At 42.2% G+C, this 18,963-nt stretch overlaps 1 protein-coding gene and 1 non-coding gene across 2 annotated transcripts; one reads left to right on the forward strand and one right to left on the reverse strand.

Annotated features, from left to right (window-relative positions):
- Positions 1 to 11,667: 11,667 nt before the first annotated feature.
- On the forward strand, positions 11,668 to 11,774 carry LOC118849270. Its single transcript, XR_005010322.1, has one exon. It is a non-coding gene; the product is annotated as a U6 spliceosomal RNA (small nuclear RNA).
- Positions 11,672 to 17,209, reverse strand: SERP2 (stress associated endoplasmic reticulum protein family member 2). The gene is made up of 3 exons (XM_036755735.1): positions 17,120 to 17,209; positions 11,951 to 12,023; positions 11,672 to 11,697 (listed from the first exon to the last, which is right to left on the reverse strand). The coding sequence occupies exons 1-3, from the start codon at positions 17,201 to 17,203 to the stop codon at positions 11,672 to 11,674; spliced, it is 183 nt and encodes a 60-aa protein (XP_036611630.1). The 5' UTR covers positions 17,204 to 17,209.
- Between the last annotated feature and the right edge of the window lie 1,754 nt (positions 17,210 to 18,963).

An 18,963-nucleotide genomic window follows, 5' to 3' on the forward strand; every position in this document is an offset into this window, starting at 1 on the left:
AGCATATGCAGGGAAGCCCCAGCAGGGTTTGAACAAGTGGCCCTGAAAAATCCGAGTCTATTCTGGAGCAAGCACCAAGAAAAGAGATGTGAGGGTGCACTCTGTCTCTCTAAGGAGGGGCAAATGGCTGAACCAGGAATTTCTTTGTCTTGGAAAGAAAACCACGAGGGCATTGGGATAGACTCCCACCTGGAACTTTTGAAAAATTTACCTTTCTCCAGCAAGGAAGCTGAAGAATGTTTCTTTAGCTGCAGCAATTTACGATCAATAACCACTCTAAAATATGTATTTGGTCCCTCTACATTATTCTATTTTTTGCTACTTCTAGGGAAACTCTCACTTCCCCTTAGAAAGCCCCAGTGGGGTGATTTCTAAATAGTAAATGATATAAAACAGTGATTTTGGCAGGAGAAATTGCTGCCATCCTTGGATATTGGTAACAGCTTTGTTCTTGCTCTCAAACCTGACTCCCCACCTGTCTTTTAGGCAGACTGGGAGGTGGAAAGGCTGTTCGCAGGGTGACTCATGCATTGTTGTTTAAGAGGCAGGGGCAGGGGCAGCCCTAGAGCCTTACTCTTCTCTCTACCTCCTCCTCCCTCACCTTCCTACAGATTAGTCTTCATAGCTCAAAGGTATTTATGGAGGTGCATGGTCTCCTTTGGTTCACTGATAGAGGTTCAGCAAGAGAACGAAGTCTTTCCAGGGGTCAAACTGTTATCTTTTCCCTCCTTTGTTGTTGTTGTTCAGCCATTCCAGTCATGTCTGACTCTTTGTGACCCCATTTGGGGTTTTCTTGGCAAAGATGCTAGAGTGGTTTGCTGTTTCCTTCTCCACCTCATTTTACAGATGAGGAAACTGAGGCAAACAGGGTTAAGTGACTTGTCCAGGATCACACAGCTAGTAAATGTCTGAGGTCAGATCTGGACTCATTTTCCTGACTCCAGGCCAATAGATAAGAAGAGAAACCAATTGGAGAACCTTGGGCAGAAAAACCAGGATGCTGCTGGGAGGAGAAAGCGAGGGATGGGAGGTTGATGGAAATGCACAAATAGACTTTGTTTTCTCTTTTGGCTTATACCTATGGTGTGGGAGAACTACAGGTTAAGAGACTCCCTCCATCAATGCAGATCAGCTATTGTTCTACAACTCACAATTTTAGAGAGCTGTCTGGGGTGGGGGGGACTGAGAATTTACTGCCCAGGATCCCATAGTCAGTACATGCCAGAGGTAGAATTTGAATCAAATTCCTCCTGGCTCCAGGACTGACTCACTATCCACTATGTCCTGTGATACATACGCTTATGGGTCCTATTTATTTGGGGTGAGGGAGGGAAGAGAATTAGATCTGTGTTTTTAGTGGTGTGGGCAGCTCCTGGTAAAGGAGCTTCATCTAATGTAGATTTTACCTTCTTCGGAATTTATCATTTAAAGAGTTGCCTAGGGCACAGAGGTTAACTAATTTGCCCAAAGTCACACAGCCAGAGTCTTCATGATTCAGAAGATATGCTGCCATATTTCTTCTATAAATAGTTAATATGCACAAACTCTGACACCTCTTGAATTCTTCGGTATTCTTGGGAGACTAAGGACAGTTACCAATGACTAAAGCATCACCACTTTCTTCAGCTGCTGGGATGTGTCCTATTACAACTTCCTGATTTGTTAGGGAGGCAGCCACGAGTGGTACAGCCCTTGGGGAGAAGAGAGTTACCAGCTGGGGAAGGCAGAGAGGAGAGGATGGTTAGATGGATGAATGGCTTGTTCAGGCAACCTACTGGCTAGTAGAAACGCTGAAAGGGTCCCTCTTGTCTCGGCTTCATTTTGAGCGACTCCAGCAGCACTTAGCATTAACACTGGACCAAGACAGGCCAGCCTTGAAGCCAGGGTACAAGGGGAAAGAGAGGGAGAGAAAAGGTAGGTCCAGGAGGAGTTGGCTGTCCTAGGGACTAGGAGACATAGGATCTCTCCATTAAATTGAGGCATCAAGGCTGTCTGAAAACAAAGGCAGGAAAGAAAGAGAGGAGGCTTAGAGGTATGGGAAGTCAAGACTGCCTAATTCACCCCAGAGAAAAATGTTACTAAGAATCAGCCCTTCTCACTCTTTCTCTTGGGAAGGCTAGCCGAGGAAAGGCTTGTCCTTGGGCTGACCTCTCCCCTAGGGAGAATACCTGAAGCGTGCATAAGGAACGGCAAAGTCCAAAGAGCTCCTAGACCAAGCAGACAAAACTGCAGACAGATTGCTGGATTATTAACAGTTGGCCATGCCAGAAGAGCCCAGGGTCTGCTTCGCTGAAGCACGCTCAATGCATGCTGATTGCCAGCTATATGCCAGACATAATTACTAGGTTAGAGAGTAAAGGGGGCCCAGATGTGTGCTACCTGCTGGGGCCTGGGCTGCCAGAATGCTCTGTAGGTAGTGTGGCCCAATCACCTGGTTTCCTTTCCTTTGTTAAGCCAAGCTCCCTCACGCCCTGCTGATGTTTTATCCTCTGGGGCCCAGGACCCATCCGTTTGTTCCGCTCTGCCCCCATGCTCCCTGGATCCCTTCCCCACAGGTACAACTTTGCTGGGGGTATGAGAAAGGTGGACAGACAGTAAAGGTTGGATTTTTCCCTCCTTTCTGAATACTCTCCCTTTCCCACAAAGCCCAGTTTATCTAGAGCAGGGGTTCTTAACCTAGGGTCTGAGAACTTTAAAAAAATATATATATATATTGCTAACTGCATTTCAATATAACTGATTTCCTCTGCAATTCTTTCTATTTTACGCATTTAAAAAATTCTGAGGAGTCTTTACCAGACTGTCAAATCATGACACAAAAATGCTCAAAACCAGATCCTGATTGAGTTTTTGACACTACTCTTCAAAGGAAATATTTAATTCAATTCAACAAGCATTTATTAGTGCCCACAGCATACATGACACCAAGCTAGGCACTTCAGGGATCAAAGACGAAAATGGAACAGTCTTTGATCTTAAGGAGCTCACACTCAGTTGTGCAAGACACAGGTTATAGTGACCAATGAAATTCAAATGTCAAAGCTGTAAAACACCAATAATGGATACAGCGGCACAAAGGGGACTGTGTTTGGGAATACTGGAGGGGGAAGCAGTGCTGGGAAGGGAACTGGAATATACACTCAAATATTTTCTTCTAGGATTCAAAGGAATATGTAAATTAAACGGTGATCCTGTTTTTTCTGGGTTAAATATCAATGGTTGTTGTTTGTCCTTCATTCTCCAAGAAGACCATAACATCAGGGAGATGCTGCCATGACTTGCAAGTGAATTGGATTTAAGTGAGGCAGGCCTGTGCACAGTCACCAGCCTCACTTTCTCCTCCGGAGCCATTTGGGTCCAGTGGCCAGATACAGATCAGAATGACTGGAGATGGGCCCTGGGTTAAATATGCCTTAGTATGAACAGAGTAGATACATACACAGAGCTATAAAGTAGCTGAGGTCTATGAAAAGGGTATACTCCCCTGTCAACCAAGTAAAGAAATAAAAATAGAAATAACAGAGGGAGATGGAGACACTGTATGAGCTGACTACTGATTATACAATAGACTAGAAAACCAGGATACTAATCAGAGTCAGAATGTACAGGAGGAATCCTGGTGAAGAAACCTAAAGCAGCTGCCCAGGAAACACTTTGCAAAGTACAAGGGAGGTTCACAAAGGAGCTAGAAAGTCTAGAGAAAATGGGAGACTATAGGAGAGTATGTCTCTCTACTCTGTGTGTATGTGTGCACATGTGTGCATGCATGCATGACAGAGAGAAGAGGAGAGGAGAGAAGAGAGAGGAGAGGACAGAGGAAAGGAGAGGAGGGGGGAGAGAGAGAGAAAAAGGAAAGGAGAGGAGAGAAGAGAAGAGAAGAGAAGAGAAGAGAAGAGAAGAGAAGAGAAGAGAAGAGAAGAGAAGAGAAGAGAATAAGGGCACCACTAGTTAGGTTATCTTTGAGTTTGAGGTGAAAATAAACAGACTCTGGACCCAGTTTTGCTACCAAATCCTTCCTGAATGGTGCCATGTTTTGATTCACAGGTTGTTTCAAGACGACCAGGGTGAGCCGACCATATGCAAAGAGACCCGTGAGGGCAGAATGAATGAATGAAAAAAAAGGTATCTGAATGTGCAAGACACTATGCTAGGTGATAAATACTAGGGGCAGATAGGTGGTGCAGTGGATAGAGTGTCTGGTCTGGAGTCAGGAAGACTCATCTTCTTGAGTTCAAATCTGGTCTCAGATACTTCCTAGCTGTGTGACCCTGGCCAAATCACTTAACCCTGTTTTTCTCAGTTTCCTCATCTGTAAAATGAGCTAGAGAAGGAAATGGCAAATCACTCCACTATCTTTGCCAAAAACAAAACAAAACAAAAATTCAAATGGTGTCACAAAGAGTTGGACATGACTGAAACAACTGAATGACAACAAAATACAAATCCAGGCAAGTAAGATAGTCTTTACCTTTAATGAGCTTACATAGTAATGGGGAAGATAACACATATAGGGGAGTAGTGGCTAGGGATATGTGTTAGTGAATGGTGATTGGAGTTACAGGGAAAATGATTGACATATACTCTCTAGAAATGACAACATGGATTTAATTATTGTTCTCAGAGCTAGCACTGAAAAGGGGATACGGTATGTGCCCAGCATGGAGGTGGCTGGGAAGTAGCATCATGGACTGAGACTGACTCACCAATGAGAACCCAGGGAGTCACAAGGATGGTACCTTTAGTTCTGGCTGGCGGTAGAACGGGAGAGCAGGAGGCATGGCATAAAGATGGAAGGTAGTGTTTTTATAAAAAAAAAGTTGGGAAACAAGGAAAAACTGTCAAGATGGGGGTGTGCTCAACTCCTATAGACTTCAACTTCTTGAATCCAGATTTTAGGAGACCACAATGCAGTAGGACCCTGGTAAAATCATAATCTCTGTGCCTCAGTTTCCTCATCTGTAAATTGGGAAGGTTGGAGTAGGTGGTCTCCAAGATCTCTTAAATTGGTGACCCCAAGAAGCTAATTTTAAGGTTTGAAGACAGAAAGTTTCTGAGACATTGAGAAGAATGTCTAGTCTTGAGGGAGCCATAAAAGGTACTTTAGTTAGCAACAATTCAGATTTCTGACATGCTTTAACATTTTAAAACACCAACTAAAAATGAATGCCAAAAAAAGATACAAGAGAGAGAACTTTGAGTTATCCCATTGAGTTAATACAAAAATTCTCATTCCTTGAAATAAACATACTGTACCAAAAGCTGTTGGTGATAGGTTACTTTATCTCGGTAGGAACACTTCTGCCGCAAATCACTGGTTTTTAGAGCTGTTTGGGGGGAAGTGAAATTCACATTTTGTTTCTACTCTTAACCTCCAGCAGGCTAACACGCAAACCACCAAAGGCTGGCTTTGGTTCAGAGCCTGCTAGACTTTCTTCAATGCCTTATCACATGGAAAAATATTATCATATGTGAAACATGTTATCATTGAAAATGCTGACATGTACCCTAAGTACTTAAGAGATAATGTCAACTGTTTTCTTATTTAGAGACCACAGGAGAGATTAAGGCAATGTTAAAAGCAAAGGGAGAACCTAGTCAAGGTACACCCACAGCTGAAGGCCAGGAATCTTAACAGCACATCATCCTCATTAGCTTTATCCGGATACCCTGGCGGTTCTGAGAAGGGGTCCGAGAAACCCATGCATCATGCTCTGGTCAGAGAGATTGTAAAAACAAAAACCAAAACCAAACCTCTGTCTGTGACGTTAGTTGGTATGGTAGAGGCAGTGATGCTTCTCAAAGGAAACAGCCTTGGAAATGCCATAATTACTCTTAATGGCTGTACTTCTTCAGCTGGTTTTGCCAAGTGTGAGGGTAGCCATTAAGGGAACATGGAATGGAAGAACAAACAAATGCTACCTTATGATATTCATAAATGATACTTAGATGGACGCTCTACTCTAAGAGGTATGGCCTCTACCTTCTTAGACATACAAAGTAGCCACTGGAGCAGGAAGGTGAGTGTGGGGTCTAGGTGGAGGTACCCAGCCAGATGTGTAATTCCTGGCCACAGACAGGAAAAGAATACCACTATTGGTCAATTCCCTCACAGTGACCACAACTTTCAGAAGCAATGACTAAATGCATCAATTCCAGCCCTAGGATCAGCCAGGAAGGTTAGTCTAGATCCTAGCTCTTAGGGAAAAAAGCAGAGCTTTTATTTTCCCTCTCCAAGAAAAATGGTTGTTGTTTAGCCATTTTCAGTCATATTGGATTCATCATGACCCAATGTGGGATTTTCTTGGAAAAGATACTGGAGTGGTTTGGTGTTTCCTCTCCAGCTCATTTTACTGATGAAAAAACTGAGGCAAACAGGGTTAAGTGACTTGCTCAGGGTCATACAGTTGTTATTGGTTCTTCATTCACAGCTAGTACATGTCTGAGGTTGAATTTGAACTTAGGTCTTCATTACTGTAGGCCCAGCACTCTGTCCACTGCACTACCTAGCTGTCCCAAAAGGAAAAGGGAGGAAGCTTATTATTCTTCACTCGCTTTTTCTCCATGAGGTAAAGTTCCAGAAGTAAAAATCAAAATTGGGAGGGACCTTTGAGGATGTTCAGTATAATTTATAAAACATGTATCCCTTCTACAGAATTCCTCAAATGTGGCAATAACTGGTCGTCTGGCCTCTTCTTGAAGACCTCCAGTGAGAAGGAACTCACTATCCCTCTAAGGCAGCCCCTGTTCTTTGTTGACGGTTACATCTGTAGTCAGAAAGGACCACAGAGACCACTGGCCCCAACCTGAACTTGAACAAGTATATACTCCACAACATACCTGCCAAGTGGTCATCAAACCTTTGATGGAGGACTTCTAGCTAGGAGGAACCCACTTCCTCCTGAGGTAAGGCACTTCGGTCTTAGATTATTATAATAATAATACTTATGATGATGATGGTAATAACTAGAAATTGATTGTGTGACATGGGAGACATTGACACAGGACTGTGCCTAGCATCAAGGAAGATACTGTGCTCTATGAGCAAAGCAGAATTGAAGTGGTTCAAAAGAAATGCAAGATGCGCAAATTTAGAGAATCCAGCCCAGATATTCACATAGACTATTTGTGCCCAACCTGGGATAGAGCATTCCAAGCTTGTATTCGTCTGATCAGCCACAGTTGAACACGCTGAAACTTGACTCTAACAGAGTGATGGATATTTTGGTCCTCTTCAAGAATGGAGGATAACAACCAATCAACAAACCAAACAACCAAAGGGAAGTTTGAATTAGCTCAGTCCTAGAAATATAGATTCTCAACATGGATTCTATTTCTGATATTCCCAAGACTGCTACTCTTGGTCCTTATCATTTCTTTTGATGAGTTCGATATCCTCTATAGGGTAAGGAAAACCAAAGTGCTTTAAAGATTGCAAAGTGATTTACATCCTTTAGCTCACTTGAAACTCATAATAGTTTGTGGTAGCTACTATGGGTATTACTATTATTATTCCATTTTATAGAAGAAGAAACAGAGGCCCAGAGAAGTGAGGTGATGTGTCCATGGTTATACCACTATTAAGTGTCAGGGGCAGACTTTAAAATCAGCTATTCTTCACTCCAAGTTTAAACCTCCATGCCACATTACTTCTCAAATGTACAATTTTACACATACACATATGTATATATATACATATACATACATACATATGTATGAATGTGTATATATGCATACACCCCCACACACAACAATGCTTTCCCCCTTCTTCTCTGATTATCTTGTTCCTTTCAAATAAGACTTACATTTTATGGAGCCATAATTATGTCATGGTCTTAGAAAGTTACAGTAAGAAGGACCCACTTTCCTCTTTGCATTAGGATCTCTAATTTATCTTGAACTAGAATAACCCTTAAAATATTTGAAGACATTAGCCATGTCTCACCTATGTCTTCTTTTTTGCAGGCTAAACATTTCAAGTCCCTTAATCGTCTTGTTGTATTATCTCAAGTTTTGTCTCCATCTTGGTCACTATCTCCTGGAAATTTGTCATTGTCTCCCCCTAAAAAGTGTTTCCCAGAACAGGACATGGTATGCCACATGTGGCATGATAATGACAGCATACAGTGGAATTAGGTGGATATTCTCTAGCTCTGGACACTATGCTTTCATTAATATGGCCGAAAATAGCATAAGCTTGTTTGACTTCTAGGTAACACTTTTAACTCATATGAAGCTATGGTGTTGCTCTTTGGTCATCTTAGTCCTGTCTGATTCTTTGTGATCCTGTTCGGGATTTTCTTGGTAAAGATACTGGAGTGGTTCACCACTTCCTTCTCCAGCTCATTTTTTACAGATGAGGAAACTGAGGTGGATAGGGTTAAGTGACTTACCTAGGGTCATACAGCTAGTGAATGTCTGAGGCCAGATTTGAACTCAGGAAGATGAGTGTACCTGACTCTAGATCCAGTGCTCTATCCATCAGGCGACTTAGCTACGAGGACCACTAAAACTCTCATGTCTTCTTCACAATAACTGTTGCCTGGAACCATATCTCTATTTCTATACTTGGGTAGTTGAATTTTTGAACCTAAGTATAGGACTCATTATTAAACTTCATCTTGTTAAGTGAGTCCCTAATTTCAATGATCAAAATCCTTTTGGATGATGATTCTGTCATCCAGTACAGTAGTATATTTCTCCTACTTTTGTGTCCTCTGGAAATATAAAAATGCCATCTTTTCTTTAAGCCAAAGGCCCTTCAACAGAAACCTCCCTCCATCTTCAATGCTGTTTTTGGGGTCTAGCTTGAATGAAGAGGTGGCCCTTCTCCTTGCCAAGGAAAACTCCTCTACATTCGCCCTTGATCCCATCACCTCCCATCTCCTCCAGCAGATTTCTTCTATTATCATCAATGTCTCTTCATCAACTGGCTCTTTCCCTACTGTCTACAAACACACTCGTTTCTCTCCCATCCTTAAAAAACTCTTGTCTGATCTGACTATGCCCAACCCCACCACATCCCATCTGGTATTTCTCCTCTCTTTTTTGACTAAACACCCTGAGAAAGCCATTTACAATTGGGGCCTTCACTTCCTCTCCTTTCACCTCTAACCCTTTGGGTTTTGGGCTCATCTAACTGAAACTGCCCTTTCTGACGTTACCAATGATGGTTTAATTGCCAAACCTAATGACCTTTTCTCAATCCTCATCCTTCTGGACTTCCCTGTGGTCTTTGACACTGTTGATCACACTCTTCTTGGCTACTCTCTCTTCTCTAGGTTTTTGGGACACTCTTCTCTCCTGGTTCTCCTTCTATCTCTCACTGCTCCTAGTCGGAGCTTCATCCATGTCATTCCCACTAAGCTATTACATAGCCCCAGTGATTTGAGGCTCTTTTCCTCCCTTACTTCTCAGTCACATCCTTCTACCTCTGCCTTTTAACAAAGGTTTGGATTTGCAAGATCTGTATCTCCCCAGATTATTTTTCCTCCTTGTCTTCCTCTTAAATATTTTATTTCATTTTTTTCAGGAAACCTTTTGTTCCTTCATTCTCCATGGCAGCAGGAACCAAACTGTGTGGGCCCTTGCAAGACAAGCTAAGGATTTTGAATTTTGTTCATCAGGCAATGGAGAATTATTGAAGGTTTCTGAATTGAGGAAGGAATTAGGAAGTGCATTAGGAAGATTAATCTGGTAATGACATATAGGATGGAAGGAATAGATAAAAGGAGCATGGTTAGAAGATTTTTGCAACCACAAACTCCCTCTCTTTCCTTGCAAAGGTGAGGGACCATAGGTGTAGAATAGTACATATACTGTCAAATTCAGTTGATGCTTTGCTTAGCTTTGTTGAATTACTTTTTTCTTTCTTTCTTTTTCATTCTTTGTCATAAGGGATGGGTCATTGCATAGGACAGGTGGAAGGGTTATACACAGAAAAGAGAGTGATATAAAAATAAAACATTTTTTTTTCTTAAAGAGAAGTCTTCAAATTATACCTTGGACATACACTAGCTGTGTGACCTTGGGCAAGTCACTTAATCTGCACCTTAGTGTCCTCTTCTATAAAGTAGAAATAATAATACCATCTGCTTCCTGGGTTTGTTGTGGGGAAAAAATGAGATAATATTTGTAAAGCACTCTATAAACCTTAAAATGCTATATAAGTGATTTAAGTTCTTATTACTACACCTACCACACTTCTTAGGGTTTTCTTCTCTTCCTGATTTGTTTTAAATTTGCTTCCTTTACTCACAAATGCTTTTTTGATTGGGTAAGAATTTCTAGCAGATAGTCCTAGAAACCAAAATAATGTTGGAAAAATTATTCTGAGCCACAAAAGACCAAGCAGCACCTTGGGACTGATACCTTCCCCTACCTCCTACGGGATTTGGTCTTTTTTGGAGAAACCACTACTCTAGAGAATCAAAAGAAAATAGTTGATTCAGTGGCTTCTCTATTGCCAAAGAGCATAGAAAATAGGAACATAGAGTCACAGATGGAAGGAACCTTTAATTTTATATATCAGGAACCTGAGGCTCAGATAGGTTAGGTGACTTGTTCATGGTCACAGAGCTAGTTAAAGGTCAGATGCAGAATTTAAACCCAGATCTTCCCAACTCTAAATCGAGTATTCTCGCATGTCCTGTTGGTGTCATTAGGGTAGTCTAGGAAGAACAAGTTTCTTGGCTAGGCTAGGGGACAGAAAAAGACTTAATAGCTATGATAACCTGTCTCCTTCAGTCACCAGGACCACAGGGACCATTGACAATGGGTCAGCTTGAATCGCCTACTTCAGGGATCTCGATAATCATTTGAAAGATCACAAAACTCCAGCATTTCAAGTCATGCTTCCTCAGGGTATGATCTTCGGAGGAAATCAATGTGAAAGTGAAACCAGTCACTTACATATAGTTTTCCAAGTCTGGGGTGACCACGTGAGCTGTAGGTCAAAGGCTCAACCCAACGTGGAAGCCCAGGGCATCAATCCTAGAGAAGAATGTGTCACTCTCTGGAGTGTGAACCTTATCTCAGAAAGAACAACCTTACAGTGACTTCCCCCAAGGAGTTCTAAGTCTTCTTTGAATAGGTGGGCTGCGGTAACAGTTAAATTTTAGACATTTAGGCAGGTAGATGATTCAATGAATAGAGAACTGGGCCTAGAGTCAGAAAAGACCTACGTTCAAATTCAGCCTCAGACATTTACCAGTTATGTGATCCTGTTATGTCTGCTGTCCTGCCTCAGTTTCCTAATCTGTAAAATGGGAATAGCTCTCATCTCAGGGCACTGTTATGATGATGAGATGATATTTGTAAATGGCTTTCTCTACAAACCTTAAAGTGCCACATAAATGCTAGCTGCTATTATTATATCCGCTTTGGCCAGTTCATTTTGGTATGATGCACTCTACTAATTCTCATGCTAACTCTCATTGCTGGAACAGAAGCAACCATAAAATAATAATAAAAGCTAACATTTATTTAATGTGTTTACAATGTTCTTTCCATGCTTATCCCTTTTGATCTTTGGTCTTGTTGGTTTCATTAGGGTTATTTCTTTGCTGGGGTGGGGGACAGAAGAGGGCTGAATAGATGTCACATGGTACCTATGAGCTTTGTTCACCAAGACAAGAGAGACCTATGTCCCTTTTAACAATGGATCAACTCGCGCTCACTTCGGCAGCACATATACTACAACTGGAACGATACAGAGAAAATTAGGATGGCCCCCGCAGAAGGAGGACATGCAATTTCATGAAACATTCCATATGTTTTAAAAAATGGATCAGCTCAAGACCAAGGCAATAATCACTATGAGTCTGAAACCAACATGTTTCTAATGGGCTGTCCTTATAAATAAAACACATTTTCTCCACTGATACAGAATAACATGGTGGTGAAGGCTAGCATTGAAATACCCTTCATATATTCTCAGGGGCAGTGTCCATACCTGATCCACAGACAACAAAAACAAACAGTGCCAGCAGCCACGGGCCCACAGGGTATTTCTCTTCTTGTGGTCTCTAAAATGGAAGGGACCAGAGAAAAAGAGAATTAGATTTGCCTTATTTTTTAAAAAAAAAAATTTGCCTTTTTAGTTCATATTTTTATAAAGGCAGATCTTGAAGCTAACTTACATCCACTTCCAACTTCTGAATTGAAGAAGAGTGTCAATTAATAGTATTGAGAGAAGAAGAAGAAGAAGAAGAAGAAGAAGAAGAAGAAGAAGAAGAAAAGAAGAAGAAGAAGAAGAAGAAAAGAAGAAGAAGAAAAGAAGAAGAAGAAGAAGACGACGATGACGACGACGATGGAGAAGAAAGAGGAGAAGAAGAAAGAGAAAGGAAAGAAGAAGGAGGAAGAGGAGGCGAAGGAGGAAGAGGAGGAGGAAGAGGAGGAGAAGGAGAAAAGAAAAGAAGAAGAGAGAAGGACAGATGGAGAGGAGGAACAGAGAGAGAGGGAGGGAGAGAGAAAAAAGAGAGAGAGGGAGGGGGTAGGGGGAAAGTTAAGTTAATTTTCTTTTTCTTTCTCACAATGTCCTTTTGTGTGCCAATGGGATGGAGGATGACCACAGGCAAAGGCCCTGAAATAATAATCCTGAATTGGAGGGGATTACAGCATCATAGAATCATATAGTTCAGAGTTGTAAAGGAATTTAGGGACCTATCCCAGGGGTTCTTCACCATTTTTGTGTCATGGGCCCCTTTGAGAGTCTGCTGAAGCCTCTGGAGCCTTTCTCAGAATAACGTTTTTAAATGTATTAAATAAAATTCATAGAATAACAAAGGAAACCAATTATATTGAAATACAGCTATCAAAATATATTTTTTAAAAAGTCACAGATCCCAAGCCAAGAATCCTTGATCAAGTCCAGCTCTTACTTACTCCCTACCTTCCCCCCTGCCATTTTGCAAATGAGAAAACAATGGACTACAGAAAGTCCATACCTTGTCAAAGGTCACACAGATTGCAAGGAGGGAATGGGGTCTCAAGCCTAGCATCTTTTACTCAAGAAAAGTAGCAGCATTCTAAACAGGGTTTCATACAACTGGACTAGAAGTCAGGAGACCTGGTTTCTCATGTGGCTTCTGTCATTAACTAGCTGTGTGACCTGGGCAAGTTGCTCGGCCTCCTGAGGTCTCAGGCCACCAAACAGGAGTTTCCTCATCTGCAAAATGACTAGATTATCTCTAAGGGGCCTTCTCCCTCTGACATTCTACGATCTGTGAAAGTTTAATCTAAACCCTTCTACATGAAACAATTCCCTCCAAACTTTCCTTATTAAAATAATTTTCCTTTCTCACATAGATTTCATCTATCCCAGGGGATCTCCGAACCCATTTGTACGTGGAGGTAGCATGATGGTCTACGAGTCAAAGAAGACCTGGGTTCTAAGCATGCCTCTGGCATCAGTTGTATGCCACTTGGGTAAATTACTTAACCTCTCCTAGACTCAGTTTCCTCATCTGTAAAATGGGGATAATAGTACCTCTAGTGTCTTCTACAAAGGGCAGTTAGGAGGATCAAAGAGAGAATGTATGTAAAGTACCTTGTACATGTCAGCCATCATCATTATCATCACCGTCATTGTCCTTATCATCATGGCAAAAATATAGGCCTAACAAATAATTTCATTGACTGTTTGGAAGTGCTTAAAACCCAAAGCAATCAATCAACTAATAAACATTTATATATATATATATATACATATATATATATACATACATACATACACATACATATATATGTATACACACATATGTATGTATACATACATATATATACTTATGTATATATGTTTAGTTGATTATGCCCAAAAGATCCAGAAAACGCATTGCAAAAACAAAGCCTTTTAGCTTTTAGGAAAAAAAAAATAAAATAAAAAAGCAAAGGACACAAAATTAAATTCTTATTACCTTTGGGCCTGAATAGGTCTTGACTAAATATAAGCCTAAAAAGACAAGTTATCTTTTTCTGTTAAAAGCTTTCACCAGCTTTCTTGGATTGATATGGGGTTATTTATTTAGTGGAATCTCTCATTAGTGGTTAAGGCTTAGTGGAAAAAAACCAACCAATCATTTAGATCAGGTAGAGAGGACTGGGACATGCCTTCTTCTTCAACTCCAACGCCTAATGGGCAACAGACTGGGTTTTGCATAAATGATTTTCTCAGCGGCTTGCTTCAATGTGTGGATGTCAGGCAAATTTTGACTAAAGAAGAGATAATTCATAGATTCCTCCTCTCAGGAAAACGAAGAATTCTATCTAATAATGTTCTACAGGTAATAAGAGAAGTTACATCATACCCTCAATTGCTCTTGACCCAACAAAGTGAGGGGAAAACCAGTCTTAAATAACTGAAAATGATAACTCTAAGTGGAGATTTCACAGTGCTGCCATTACATTTGGTCTTATGGCCTGTCTACCCTAGACCAAGTGCATAAACCAATGTTAACTGAACTTACTTGGAACAGATTTTGATACATGCCCTTCTCATCTTTACTCCAGCTCTCCCACATTAAACCAGTCTGAGCTAGTTTCATAAAAACTCGTTCCTGCCTGTGTTTTCCTACACTTGCTAAAGTAGATGTTGCTTTGCACATACAGCTAGTTGAAATTAAAAAAAAAAAAGAATTTAGGAATCTAGAAATGACTTGCTAACTGGAATGAAGCTCCTTAATTTACAGGAAGAAAGAGTTTGTAGATGGAAACTTGAAATTGGGGTAAAGAGCTCCCCAGATTTCTGAATCATAATTCATCAGAGTTGAATAGTATTTTTTCAATAGCTGATAGCTGTCCATATTAGATCCCATTGATGGTTTTGGTGGCTCTAGGTATGTTTGCCATCATCTTGTCTGGGAATCCAATGAATCCTGAATCCAAGTGTTAGGTAGGTAAGGGGTGTTTGATTAATGAAGAGACATCCTCATGGAGCCAATACAATATCTGAACTCTAGCAGATAAAGTTAACCCCTTGAAGTTCTTCCTATGATTTTGAGAGGGTAATTCAGAATGCTCCTTATCTAATCCTCTTCTGTGGACAGAGAACTGGCCTTAACATCAGGATGGAGATTGAAACTGTGCGACCCTGGGGAAGTCACTTAACCTCCCAGGGCCCCTAGACAACTCTATAGGACTCCATTGCAAAACAGGTGTGGTCCACATTGGTTGATCTTTACAATGGATGCTCCCTCACACGAAATGTGCTGCCTGAAATTTTAGATGAAATCCACTTCAACTCTCCTAATCTATTGAAAGAAACCTAGAACACAGACATATTACCAGTATAATTGTGTTTGACTAGGGATTGGGAAAATCAGTTTTGATTGTTTTCTTTTGAGAGAATTTCATCTCACTTTGAAGGGGCTAATCCATTTACATCAAAATTAGTTAGAAAGCTAGCAGAGAAGTGAAGGAAACAGTCCATTCAGTTATATTCAAATATTGCATACAAATATTCCCCTTGGCAAGGAAACCTTTCATTACAAGTTGGTATAACTTTGCTGCCACTTACCCAATCAGGTGAATGCTCAGGGACTTTCCTTCCCCATTAAGGTTAAAACAAAACAAAATTTAAAAAAACCCTTTCCTCTAGTTGACAGTGTGAGCTGGAGGAGAGCTTATCTCTTAACGGTAAGGTTGAAAGTACATGGTTGAATAAGCATGTACTTAGCACAGCAGGTTCCTACTGAGTGAAATAATAATATAAATAATAAATAAATATAAAAATAATAAATAAGGAGACATAGTTCAGTGAAAATGTTTCCCATTCAATGGCGCTGTAGAGCCCAGGCTGGAAGTTTTACTACCAACAGCTCAATGAAATGTCCTAATAAATCACTGTAAGACAGACAGGGAGTAGTTCAGCCTGCAACTCAAGATTCAAAGTGAAGTTCAGTTTATGCCCAGAGTTTCTCTGACATTGCATGAAGTGTCTGGTTTGGCATGAGTTGTAAGTAGCCTGGTGTTAGCAGATCTCACTTTTGTACAGTTACACAAGTCATCAAGAAAAGATATTGTTTAATCTGTTCAGCTGGCTTTTCTAGTCAAACCTCAAAGTCTTTATGGAATTTCCACTCTAGCAAATGGGATAATAAATAAGAACTGGGTAAAAAATAAAGCAAGTAAACAATAAAAAAAACCCATCTATGTCTAGCTTGAGGGTATAATTTCCAACTTTTGTTCTAATCCAAGTTTTTTGTTGTGGTTTAGTCCTTTTCAATTCTGTTCAATTCTTCATGAACCCATTTGGAGTTTTCTTGGCAAAGATACTGGAGTGGTTTGCCATTTCCTTTTCCTGCTCATTTTACAGATAAGGAAACTGAGGCAAATAGGGGTAAGTGACTTGCCCAGGGTTACACAGCTAGTAAGAGTCTGAGGCCAGATTTGAACTCAGGTCTTCCTGACTCCAGGCCCAGCACTCTATCCACTTCAACATCTAGGTGCACATCGAATCCAAGTTATCTTTCCTCTAATGATATGGTTTTCATCCTTTCCCAGAATACTTCACTGTTTGGAAGATTCCTTCAAAGATAGATCAAACTGAGCTCTTCTTATGAACTTGTTCTGCTTTGTAGTCCACCATAACCAAGACATTAGACAATGAGTGACTTGTTGCCGTCCTAGCTAGAATCCTTTCTCCACTTCTGCTCACCCAACTATGAGTCTGAGTAGCCCCAGCCACAGGGATGAGAAGTCTGTTGGGGAAAGTTACTGGAACAGTCCTGGATTTGGAATCAGAGTATTGAAGTTTGAATTCCATCTCTGCCACCCTGGGGGAAAGTCACTTAGCCTTAGGGTGTAAGGTCCCTAACATTTCTTTAACTATGATTCTTTGTTCCTCTAGTTCCAGATTTTACAATCCCTCCATTCCCTTCTCTAGGCATTCATTACTCTCTTGCCAAGTTTCCTCAGTTTGAGGAAAGAGTCTTTATTCCTTGCCCTCCTCTATGCCCAGGTCCACGATCCATGGTATCTCCATCCTCACTGGAGAGAAGCAGCATATGACAGAGTTTATGAAGAGGAAAGGATTCATGCTCAGCCTTAGGGAGAAAGAAAGCCAGCCTCTGAGATGCACCCCCTCCCCAACCCACAACAGCACAGCATCCATCTCCTGCCTTACCAGGGTTTTGGCTACGTTCCCTCTCTGTGTGATGTTTTTGCTGTGCTTCTTGTTAGCCATCCGGATCCGTTGTTTGGCCACCATTGCTTGGCTGTTTTTAATTGTTTTAAACTCCTTCCTTCCTTCCTTCCTTCCTCCCTCCCTCCCTCCCTTCCTTCCTTCCTTCCTTCCTTCCTTCCTTCCTTCCTTCCTTCCTTCCTTCTTTCAAATTTCTTTCCTTCCTCTCTCCCCTTCCTTCCTCCCTCCCCTTCCTTCCTACCTCCCTCTCCTTCCTTCCTTCCTTCCTTCCTTCCTTCCTTCCTTCCTTCCTTCCTTCCTTCCTTCCTTCCTTCCTTCCTTCCTTCCTTCCTTCCTTCCTTCCTTCCTTCCTTCCTTCCTTCTTTCCCTCTCTTTCTCTCTCTACTCTCTGTCTTCTTGTTTCTGTCTCTATTTCAGACCCTCTCCAATAGGGCTGAGTGTGTTACACAGATTTATCCATGCTCCCTCCCCACCTGCTTCCTGCTGCCTTCACGTAGGAAGGAGAAGCGCTTGGGTGCTGCTTCTGTGATTCCAGTCCCGGGCCCCAAGTCCCAGCCCCTGTCCCAGCCCCAATCCCGAGCCCTTGCTGCTTCCAAACGGGAAAGAGGATGGACGGAAGTAATCTCTCATCTCAGGAAACCCTTTCCTACTTCCTTGTTATCCTTCCGGTCCTCCTGCTACCTAAACCACACAGAAACAAGAGCAGAGACATCCACGTGTCCTTCCCCGGGTGGCACCAGTTCTTTTCGGGGGCCGTTGTGACAAGAGGCTCTATTTTATAAAGTTCTGAGGGTGGAGCTTTGGAAAATGCAAGATTCTAAGCTACAGGGGATGGAGGAGTAGGGGAGTACGGGGGTGGGGGTGGAACTGGTCCCCCACTCCATCCCTAAGTAGTCGACCCTCAGCCTACCCCAGCGGAAGGGGGTTGGATTAGAGAAGAGGGTGTGTGGACCAGAGGAGAGGGTGTATGGGCCAAAGGAGAGGGTGTATGGACCAGGTCCCTTGCAGACACCTCTATCCACATTACCTTCCCCCTCGCCCCCCACCTCCAGCCACCTATTGCTAGCCTAGTATTCAGGTGCCCTGGACACAAATTCCCTTCGAAGCCACCCCTGACACTCCGTGTCTATAAAGATCGGGATGGAGCTGAGCCTGAGCAGAGGATGTGGGGTGTGGTTGCGGATGGGAGGAGGGAGAGCTGGCAACTTCGAGTTGGAGGACGTGACCAAAGTGTTCTGTAAGAACATCCCCTCGCTTTGGTACTTCTCCTGGTTTGGAAGGAGGGCTGCTTGCAAAACAGAACAAAATATGCCAATGCTTGGCCCAGCCAGGGCGCTATGGGTTGAACCTCGCCCCTGGATTGCTGCGGGACCAGAGTGGCGCCGAGGTTTGGGACTGGGGTGGGGGGGGAATCCCCTTTCGTGTGTAATGTTTAAGACCGCTGAATTCGAGGGAAATCAGATTAGAACCCTTTCCTTTTTTTGTAACTAGAGTCAGTGTGCCTACCTAAGCCCATGATAAGCCAGGGGCCAGTCCCTCCAGCCTCGCTGCACCCTGACCTGATGTAACCTCAGCTGCCTTGCCTTCCCTCGCTCCGAGCAGGCAGCCGGATCAGACCGCTCTGTCCTGGAGCTAGGCGCTTGAACCTTCCCTACTCTACTGAGTTTGGGAGCCAACCAAGCTCAATCCTCTGGGTCCTAGCAGAAGATGGGAGAGGAACTGGAAGGGTGTCAATCAGATGAGAAGGAACCGAATTGTCGATGGGAGAAGATTTGGGGATTGGTCTAGGAAAGCAACCCCCATTTCTCCTCTTACCTCTCCTCCAC

This window comes from Trichosurus vulpecula, chromosome 4 (genome assembly GCF_011100635.1).
Source record: "Trichosurus vulpecula isolate mTriVul1 chromosome 4, mTriVul1.pri, whole genome shotgun sequence".
Classification (NCBI taxonomy): domain Eukaryota; kingdom Metazoa; phylum Chordata; class Mammalia; order Diprotodontia; family Phalangeridae; genus Trichosurus; species Trichosurus vulpecula.

Excerpts from the sequence above, each read along its gene's own strand:
- SERP2 (XM_036755735.1), bottom strand. The coding sequence starts at position 17,203 with ATGGTGGCCAAACAACGGATCCGGATGGCTAACAAGAAGCACAGCAAA. Across the intron at positions 12,024-17,119 it reads GGAACGTAGCCAAAACCCTG|AGACCACAAGAAGAGAAATA; the intron begins GTAAGGCAGGAG and ends CTTCCATTTTAG. Across the intron at positions 11,698-11,950 it reads TTTTGTTGTCTGTGGATCAG|TTGTAGTATATGTGCTGCCG; the intron begins GTATGGACACTG and ends GTATCGTTCCAG.